The sequence below is a fragment of the Lutra lutra genome, chromosome 17 (assembly GCF_902655055.1).
Source record: "Lutra lutra chromosome 17, mLutLut1.2, whole genome shotgun sequence".
NCBI classification, from domain to species: domain Eukaryota; kingdom Metazoa; phylum Chordata; class Mammalia; order Carnivora; family Mustelidae; genus Lutra; species Lutra lutra.
This window is the reverse complement of record NC_062294.1, coordinates 24,896,717-24,907,190: the sequence shown is the minus strand read 5'-3', so window position 1 is coordinate 24,907,190 and position 10,474 is coordinate 24,896,717. Positions and strand designations below refer to the sequence as shown.

General features: G+C 38.4%; 1 protein-coding gene across 1 annotated transcript; it reads left to right on the top strand.

Moving 5' to 3' along the window:
- Positions 1-9,371: 9,371 nt before the first annotated feature.
- LOC125089764 (60S ribosomal protein L23a-like) lies at positions 9,372-9,827 on the top strand (the record flags this gene model as incomplete). The annotated part of the gene is made up of 1 exon (XM_047712204.1): positions 9,372-9,827. A coding segment is annotated over exon 1 (456 nt), but the record flags the coding sequence as incomplete, so codon positions are not given.
- Positions 9,828-10,474: the final 647 nt, after the last annotated feature.

The window sequence follows — 10,474 nt, the reverse complement described above, 5'->3', positions numbered from 1 at the left end:
CATTGATTATTTCCTCTCTTGTCCACAGTTTATTGAGGGGCTCATCAAAGGCATCCTTTCTCTTTCAGTTTCTTTTTATTATTATTAATAGCATTTTCTTTTGATTCTTCCTTAGAGTTTTTACATTACCCATCTGTTTTTGTGTGTTGTACACTTTTTCCATTCTCTGCCTTAAAATATTGGTTAAAAAAATTTTTTTTTAATTCCCAGTCTGATAATTCCAGCATCTCTCTTATTTCCAAATCTGGTGCTGATCCTTGTTCTGCCTCTTACACTGTATTTTTTTTTTTATTATACCTTATAATGTTTTTTGGTGTGTGTTGAAAGTTCTAGATGGTAAATTAAACCAAGGAATCTTGGGCAAATAAATCTTCAGTGTGCAGCTTTATATGTATTTGGGTAAGCTGCATTTACTATTTGTTTTACCTATAGGTATCAGAAACTAAAAATTCCTATAGAATTCTGATTTTTTTCTCCCCTGTTGAATAGGAGTCCCTATTAATCTGGTAGTGGTAGTGTGTGTGTGTGTGTGTGTGTGTGTGTGTATAGAAGGGGAAGTGGGAAGGATTCTACAGTCTTATGATCAGGTTTTATTCTTAGTGAACCTGTACCCCTGGGTTGTGATCTTTTTAAATACTTCTGGGTTGTTTTTCCCCTTTAGATAGAACAAGAAGGCTAAAAGGGCTGCAATCGGATATTTCTCTTACCCAAGGTTAGTTAGGTTATGGTAAATGAAACTCTCCTATTTAAAAATGAGGGTTTTTCCCATCACCTTGTAGGTTTTCATTGTGAGAACTTTAGAGTTTGCCTGTTGCATAGTAACATCATACCTACTTTATTCAATTTTCCTTAATTATTTATTTATATTTAGTTTGTATTCATGTATATGCCTGTTCAAATAGCCTTGATTTTTTTAAATTAATATGTCTGAGTTTCATCTCTTGTTAATAGTTAATGGAAAGGGTTGGGCTTCCTATAAATTAAAAAAAAAAAAAAAGGGCTGCCTGGGTGGCTCAGTGTGTTAAGCCTCTGCCTTCAGCTCAGGTCATGGTCTCAGGGTCCTGGGATCGAGTCCCACATCAGGCTCTATGCTAGGCAGGGAGCCTGCTTCCTCCTCTCTCTCTCTCTACTTGTGATCTCTCTCTCTGTCGAATAAATAAAATCTTAAAAATAAAAAAAACAAGAAAGAGAGAGAGAAAGCAAAAAACATATTTCCAGGGGCACCTGCCTGGCTCAATCACTTGAGCATGTGACTCTTGATCTTGGAGTCGTGATTTCAAGCCCCACACTCTGTAAAGATTACTTAAATTACTTATGTAATTAAAAAGCATTAGAAATAAAGTGCATTTCCCTGGAACTTTGGAGATCTCAGTTTTCATCCTGAACTTGCTCATCTAACAGACAGTAGAGAGTTCACATCGCTCCTCCACATACCAACTACAAAATAAGGATATTAGAAATCTGATCTAGAGTTGTTTCACCTTCGTCTGCATGGGTGTTTCAGAAAAGATGAAGAAATAAGAATAAATCACCAATTTCCATTATACTTTTGGTTTCCACCACATTACAACATTGCTTACAGGAATAATTATATCTATTAACACTTAGTCCAAGCCTATACTCAAGCAATGCAATTTTCATTACAGAGACCCACATTATACTTTCTACCTTTTGTTAAAATAAAAGAGAAGCAACAGCTCCCAAAGATCTTTTTGTGTTCTTTTATTACCCTAGCCTTTCTAAGTTCTAAAAAAAATTGAAATAAAAAAGTCCACTTGTATGCCCCAGAATTTAGGGGAGGGATAAATATAGAATTAATATAGTAGATTTATTAAAGGTGGAACATCAGATTTGCTTTTGGGGCCTGGGGGGACTAGCCACAGAAAAAATATATTCTACCTTGTTATGGCACATGCACTTTAAACTTTATTAACATTCATGCATTTGATGAAAACAAATCATATATGGAACAACCATTCTGAATTACATTCGGTATGGGAAGATTTGGAAGCAGCCTATTTTTGTTTTTCCAATTTTTCCCCTTTTCTTACTGAAGAAATTCCCAGTTCCCAGGAAAAAGCACTTGGGACTCATTCAATTTCCATAGTTAAGCAATAGCAGAAATGCCAAACTGCTGAACTTCAACTTAACTTGAAAACCATGCCCTGAACACTGAGTAGGCTAATGGTCCGCTTCACTTTTTTCCTCTACCAGATTGCCCTCTTTACCTTTCCATTCCTTCACAAAGCAACACTTCTTCTAGGTGAGCACCCCTGCAAGGGCAGGCAGGGAGAGCAGCCTCATCTATTCAGGTGACACAGTTAATCGCCTTTGACAATATTCATTTGTGGCTGAAGTGAAGCATTTCCAGCCCAGAAATGACACTTTGATATTATAGTGCTATTAACACCTAGCTCCGCAAAGCAGAGATTTTGACCAAGGATGCTGAAACCCATATCAAAATAAATCATTTGACACCTGGATTAGATAACTCCTGATCAAACATTAACACAGACTTTGCGGGGCATACACAAATACAAGTCACATGTTGCCAAGTTTTCTTTAAGTAGTATGGACTAGAAAAGGTCTGAACAACCAGGGAATGAGAATTTTAAGTGTTCAGTTCATTTTTAATACAAATGATCTGATAAAAACATTAATATGTTCTTGTGGCTGCCTTTATACTTGTGGGGGGTGCTTTTAAATAAAGAACTCTCATTTATCCACAGACAAATGTCTAGGGCTGTGAGACATTGACAAAGCATGGTAGGAGAGCACAGAGCAAGGTCACTTAGCCCAGGCTGAAGGGTTGAGGACATTCTTCCTAGAGGAGAGGAAGATCAAGGAATGGCCATTGGGACGGAGAAGTGAGGGTTGTACATTGTAATGGGCAGATACACAAAGAAACCATGAGAAATGGAACGAGTACAGTGTTTGGAAGAGTCCAAAAAGTGAAAAATTATGGGATATAAGACAGGATTAAAAACAGGGATCAAGTCTTAGAAAGCTTGGTATTTCACACTGAGATGCTTAGATTTTATCTACTTAGGGATGAGGTTTAAATAGTTTGAAAGGGGTAGGATGATTGCTAATGAAATCCTGTATATCCTACAGCATATTGCCAAAGTCTGAGCATTGATCCCACCTCCAAAATAATGGTATTACAAGGAAGCTCGAGGATAAATAAAAATCCTCTTTAAAGATGAAGAAACTGAGACCCAGAGAGACAGGGAAATGATCTGCTCTAAGTCACACAGCAAAACAGTGAAAAATGGTTGAAATTGGAATTTCTAAAATCCTAGCCTAGGATAGTTTCCATCCACATGAGCTCTTTCTTATGATCCATTCAAATTTAATATTAATAGTACAGTCCATTCCACTTCAATGCGAGCTTACTATTGTCTAATTTGAAATGAGAGGAAACGTAATAAATTAGCTGAACACTTTGCACATATTAATTCTTCGAAAGAACCAAGAAGCCTGTGTGTTCTGTTTCACTGCTTCAGGATGTAAAAGATCTAAGGATGTAAAGAAGCCAAATTGGACATCAAGAGAGAGAAAAGCCATATTACGCTGGTAGCTAAATGGGTGAACTTAGGCAATCAGTTAGTGTCTGCCTTGGTTTCCTAATTTGTAGAGTGGAGTTAAATCTAGACCATCAACACTATGCATCTGCATAGAGGTCTTAAGGATAATAGGTGATCATGGATGTGAAACTATGCATTTAAAAGTCAGCGTTCCCTGTCAGTGTTTCTCGGTACGGTGTGTGCCCTCCTGAGACTACATAAGATGATTTTAAGTGGTAAGGGCAAAACCGTGCAGGTTCCTCTACTGCTTCTCAGCTCCAAATCCACCTTCCTTTTTCTTTATTTAGTGTCCCAGCCAGAACCTATAAATATATCTCCTTTGCCAGGTGGTGCAGTGTTGGACGCTGTCCATCGAGGATGCTGGTGGAATACTGGAAGGCTCAGCAGAGAAGGGTTTTTTTCTTCTTGGGTCCTGTTTACTTTAACTCTTGTGGCTGCCAGTTGCGTGTGGGATACCCAGTGGCCTTCACTGTCCAGCAACTGTCTTGGGTACCCCAGGTAAACAGCCTTGTATGGACAAAGTCTAGTCCACTGAGACCCCATCGGCAGGCCCTGTGGCTAAATTCTGCCCCAAATCATACCAACGAACTTTTTTGCACCTTCCAGAGAGCTGTTTCTGAGGCGGATCAGAATCTCAGCCTTGTAGGTCAGGGCTCTTCACCGTGCTTGGTTCCCTCTCTGCTGATTCTCCCTCAGCCCTGAGGATGGTAGCTTCTCCTTATAGTGGCTGTGTCTTCATTAGAATCTATTCTAAAAAACCTCTTTTGGTAGCTAACCACTGTTACTCATTAATATTTCTTTAGATTAAATTTTTCCTGTTCACATTGCCAGTGAAGTTTCTCTCTTCTGACTGGACCTTGATACATATATAATGTATATAATATTTTATTGTATGAGGTTTATTATGAAATTGCGATTAGGTACAGATTCATTATTTCATGACAGAAAGAGAGTGTCTACTTTTAAATGTTTTAATTGGGATATATTGTGTATTATATTGTTATATGTATTTTATATTATAATATGAAATTATATGTACTATATATACTTATATACTGTTATATAAATAAGAGAGAAAATAGCTCATAGATATGGCAAAATTATAACAGTGTTATACCAACGGTTAAAGTTAAGGAAAGCCTGAACTATTTAACAGACAAAGTATGTAAGGTTTTTAATAGTAGTTCTTGGGTTTCTAAGTCATGTCACTTATTAAAACATTCCATAGACTATAATAAGTGTTTATTTAAACACACAACTTTATTTTATCCTAACAGCAACCCTGAACAGTTCTCCGAGTGTCCATTTTATATATAAAATAAAAATGATGCTCAGAGTGGTTAGGAAAAGTACCCACGATCAGATACGTTAGTGACAGATCTGGGACTCATCCTGATTTATCTAATTTCAGTGTCACTGCATATCATGTGTAATAGCAAAATACTGAAACCAGCTGCGTGTCCCATTGCAGTGGGATAGTAGTTAAATTGCAGTTCATCAAAATAATGAAATAATAATTAGAAAAAATAATGAGTTATAGGGATGCCTGGGTGTCTTAGTCAGTTAAGTGTCTGCCTTCGCTCAGGTCATGATCTCAGGGTCCTGGGATGGAGCCTCGGGGTGGACTCTCTGCTTAGCGGGGGGTCTGCTCCCTCTGCCTCTCCCTACCACTTGTGTTCTCTCTCTCTCAATAAATAAATAAAATCTTAAAAAACAATGAGTTATAAATATTTACTGACTTGAATGTAGGATCATGAGACATTGTGAGTTGGGGAAAAACAACAACAACAACAATTTGCTGAACTGTGTGCATTGAATGGTTCTACTTTTGTAAAATATACTACTGTGTATGTATGTACCTGTGTATATATAACTGTGTTTATGAAGACGTTAGAAAAACAACAAAGATTGTGTACCAAATTCTTGAACCTGGAATTTTAAAGTGGAAGGATGGGACTTCCTTTTACATTAACATATCTAATTTTAAATAATGAGGTTATGAGTGACCTTTTTAATATTTTCTTCCATAGATTTTGAGTGCATTTTTTGGAAGGATTTTATTTATTTATTTGTCAGAGAGAGTGAGTGCACAAGCAGGTAGAGTGGCAGCAGAGGCAGAGAGAGAATCAGGCTCCCCCCTGAGCAAGGAGCCCGATTTGGGACTCGATCCCATGAACCCGGCACCATGACCTGAGCCAAAGGCAGCGGCTTAACCAACTGAGCCACCCAGGTGTCCCGTTAAGTGCATTTTGAAGTATATTGTGTTCTTGCAATTATGTCAGTTGTCTATTTTGCATAATTCTCCAGTAATAGGAATTTAGCAGATTCTTTCACTGGAGGCAGCAGTCATAGAGTAAGGTCCGAGGAGATGATTTCTTGAGAGCCGTATCAGCAGAAAGCCCCAAATGGCATGTGATTCCTCTCCATACTCTCTATGCCAAGTGTACTCTGCACTTTCACTGCCAGTCTGAATGAATGGGCTTCTAAACCGTGTTGGCTAAGACCTTCTCTCGAAATATGGATATCTCCTATTAACTTCTTCCCAGCTAGATTCACATGAGTTACAGGTTCTGAACATGAAAACTGCAAAGAATGGCTTAGTGTTTGAACAGCCTTCTAGTCACCCCACTGACGAGGAGGGATTCCTGCTCTACGGTTACTGAAATGGCTGAAGCCACCCCTGGACAGATGAGATGATTAATTTTTTAGTTGCATGTACTTACAGCCCAGTGAAGGAAGACACCAATTCACCACCTGCCACACAAAGCCACAGAAGGGTGTACTTGGGAGCAGAGTGAGCAACCGGGGTCAGTGAGTAAGACTGTGTAAGAGCAAAACAGAGGATTGTCCTCTGTGCCACGTGGGGGTAATATCATGGTTTTGTTTGAATAATTCCAAGGGTTGGCAAAAGACTGGAACCTGATATTTAGGAACTGCACCTGGTCCTTTGATTAAGAGGATTCTTTGGCTAGGGGACTCCATTAGGGGAGCAGAGCTGGGAGGGGAATTGTAGTTCGGCCATTCACAACCTCAGTTTCACCAGATGTCATGACAGCACATAATATTGGACTTTAATTGTAGGTCTTTCACCACACATGGCCAAGGGTTCAACTCTAATTCCCCACTAGGGGGGTTGAATTCAAAAACAGGTCACACTTGGAATGCTGAACTCTAGTATTTTCCTAAATACAGCAGCCTTATTCATTCTCTGAGTTGTGTAGCAGTGTTTTTTGCTTTAAAATGAACTTGTTGACTTAAAACAATATCACATGTGTTTTAGGAAAAAGAATCACATTTTATTTATCTCTGTTAGCTTCCATAAATTGCCCCCAACTTCACACCATAAAATTAGTTTCTGTCCTTGAATTAGAACTTGGGAATTTTAAACTAGGAGATTTTTCATAAAAAAAAGAAAAAGAACAACCATTTTTATGTCATCTAGCATTTTTAATAACTGACTTAAAAAATGATTTTAGAACAGCACCCATAAGAACATAAACATGGCATTATAATTAATCTACACCTGGGCCAAGAAATAAACAACTGTACAGGGAATGGATTGCGCAAATAAGTACATTCTATTAAGAGGCCAGACAGATAGTAACATGTGGGTTTAACTACCAAGGCACTGTAGGAAAAGCATATTGCCAGTAATAACTGGAAAAAAAGTCATAAAAGTTCGTAACTACTGAAAACAACTCAGTTTAATGAACATAAATTGAGTGAAGGACCAAGGAAGTGTTTTTAAAGGACATCATGTAGGGATTTGTTAGGGGAAATGGAACTGAGTCATTCAGGTGCTAAAGGCAGACTGAGCTGCATTCTACCACCTACCAGCTGTGTGACTGATCTCTTCTTACTGGCGTAACCTCTCTGAGCCTCCATTGACTCACTTGGGAAATGGGAATAAATAAAGATCTGCATGGCAAGTGCCTGCCTTTTCTATGAAGAATGAATGAGATCTGCATGGCAAGTGTCTGGCAGAACACCAGGTATACAATAAGTGCTTAATGAATGTTACTGCCCTTCTTCATACTGTACTAGCAACGATTTGAGAACTCTTAGGGAGAAGGCAAACTATTTGTTACCCAAATGCTTCCTGAGTTATTCATGTTGATTACCTATAGCAGAACTCTATAAAGTCTGCATAGGAGCCACCCAGAAAATTTATTGGAATACAGTGTCTTCACCCCAGATTCTTGGATTCTGAAACAGCGTATCAGTAACAGGGCCATGAATCTGCCATTAGTACTTAAAGTAATTGTTAAGTCTGCTTTTAGACACACTAGTGTTTTTATCCCAAATAAACAGATGTCTTCCAACTTTCTTCACATTATCAAGATATTTTTAAAATGAGTACTAATTATGTTCTAGTAACTAAGAAGAAGAAAAGAAACAACTGGTATTTGTATTATAGATAAATGATTCACTTTAATGACAGATATCCACAGTATGAAGTAAGTTTTATCAGTGATCTATCTGGAAGGAAAAGTTACTGAAAAAAAAAGCTACAGTGTCCTCTGAGGGGACACTGCAGGATTCCAAAAAAACCGTGTCCATTGTTCTTCTGGGGTATCACAAGATTATTCTCTACGCCTTGCCCAGATCCCACTGTTAAGCATATACCCCTTTCCTAATGGCCTCCAAGAATACTGGTTCATCAAGGAATGGACATCTGTTCAGACTTCAGTAGTCCTAGAGAATGTAAGACAAAAAACATTACTGAATTTATTTTGATTGTGTAATTCCAGTGGATATAGAAGGCCTGCCAAATTTGGAGATCAAATCAACACCGAAGGACAAATAATCCAATTAGGAACTCGGCAGAAGACATGAACAGACATTTCTCCAAGGAAGACATAAAAATGGCCAACAAACACATGAAAAAAATGCTCAACATCAGTTGGCATTAGGTAAATACAAATCAAAACCACAGTGAGATACCACCTTACGCCAGTCAGAATGGTTAAAATTAACAACTCAGGAAATGACAGATGTTGGTGAGGATGTGGAGAAAGGAGAACCCTCTCTCACTGTTGGTGGGAATGCAAACTGGTACAGCCACTCTGAAAATGGTATGGAAGTTCCTCAAAAATTTGAAAATAGAGCTACCCAATGACCTAGCAATTGCACTACTAGGTATTTAGCCCAAGGATATAAATGTAGCAATCCGATGTTTACAGCAGCAATGTCCACAGTAGACACACTATGGGAAGAGTTCAGATGTCCATTGACAGATGAAGGGATAAAGAAGATATGGTGTGTGTGTGTGTGTGTGTGTGTATGTATACATATATATATGTATACATATACATATATATATATACACACATGTATATATATATATATTATACACGTGTGTAAAATGGAATATTACTCAACCATCAAAAAAGGAAATCCTACCATTTGCAATGAGATGGAAGGCACTAGAGGGTATCATGCTAAGTGAAATAAGTCAATCAGAGAAAGACAGTTATCTTACGATCTCATGTATATGTGGAATTTAAGAAACAAAACAGAGGATCATAGGGGAAGGGAGAGAAATAAACAAGATGAAATCAGAGAGGGAGACGAACCATAAGAGACTCTTAATCACAGGAGGGGTAAGGAGTAGAGGGATGGGGTAACTGGGTGATGGACACTAAGGAGGGCACATGATGTAATGAGCACTGGGTGTTATATAAGACTGATGAATCACTGAACTCTACTTCTGAAATTAATAATACACTCTGTGTTAGTTAATTGAATTTAAATAAAAAAATAAAAAGACTCCCTTTTACGAAGATGGCGCCGAATGCTAAGGAAGCCCCTGCCCCTCCCAAAGTCGAAGCCAAAGCAAAGCCTTTGAAGGCCAAGAAAGCGGCGCTAAAAGCCATCCACAGTCACATAAAAAAGAAGATCTGCATATCACCTACTTTCAGACAACCCAAGACTCTGTGTCTCTGCAGGCAGCCCAAATATCTTCGAAAGAGTGCCCCCAGGAGAAAAGAGCTTGATCCCTATGCCATCATCAAGTTCCCCCAGACCACTGAGTCAGCCATGAAGAAAACCAAAGACAACAACACACTTGTGTTCATTGTGGATGTCAAGGCCAACAAGCACCAGATCAAACAGGCTGTGAAGAAGCTCTACGTCATTGAAGTGGCCAAGGTCAACACCTTGATCAGGCCTGATGGAGAGAAGGAGGCATATGTTCGACTGGCTCCTGACTATGATGCTTTGGATGTTGCCAACAAAATTGGGATCTTCTAAACTGAGTCCAGCTGGTTAAATCTAAATACAGTTTTTTTCATTATAAAAAAAAATAATAGAATAAAATAATTTTAAAAAATGAGAAAAATGAGGCACAGGACCAGCTCGATGTCGCTTAGTGTCCACCTTCTTCAAGGAAACCCAGGCTCTCATTTAATTCCCACAGTGATCCCAAGGTGTAGGAATTATTGTCCCCATTTTATAAAAGGAAACTAAGATTCAGAAAATAGCCTGCCTAAAGTCACCTAACTAGTAAGTGGCAGAAATGGAAATGGAGCTTTTGTATGTATGTATAAAGACAAAGCTATGCTATGTCAAATAGATCACCTTATCTAAGAGGGAAAAGTAAGCAAAGAAACAGACAAACAAGAACTTTTCCCCTTTCTTCATGCCCACTAAAGTAAGAGTGTGGGCTTTGAGGGAGGGGAAATAAATTGGAGCCTGCCTAGAAATAAGACATACCAGCCCCAGCATCTTAGAATCTGATTCATGGCAGTAACAGCCAGCCTCCCTTTCCTTAAATATGTCCATCAGCTGTTGACTCTTGCCTTCGTGTGATCTTATTTATATGTGATCTTTTTATATGTGATATTATTTCATTCTCAAACCAGCCCTATGACACTCAGATAATTTCT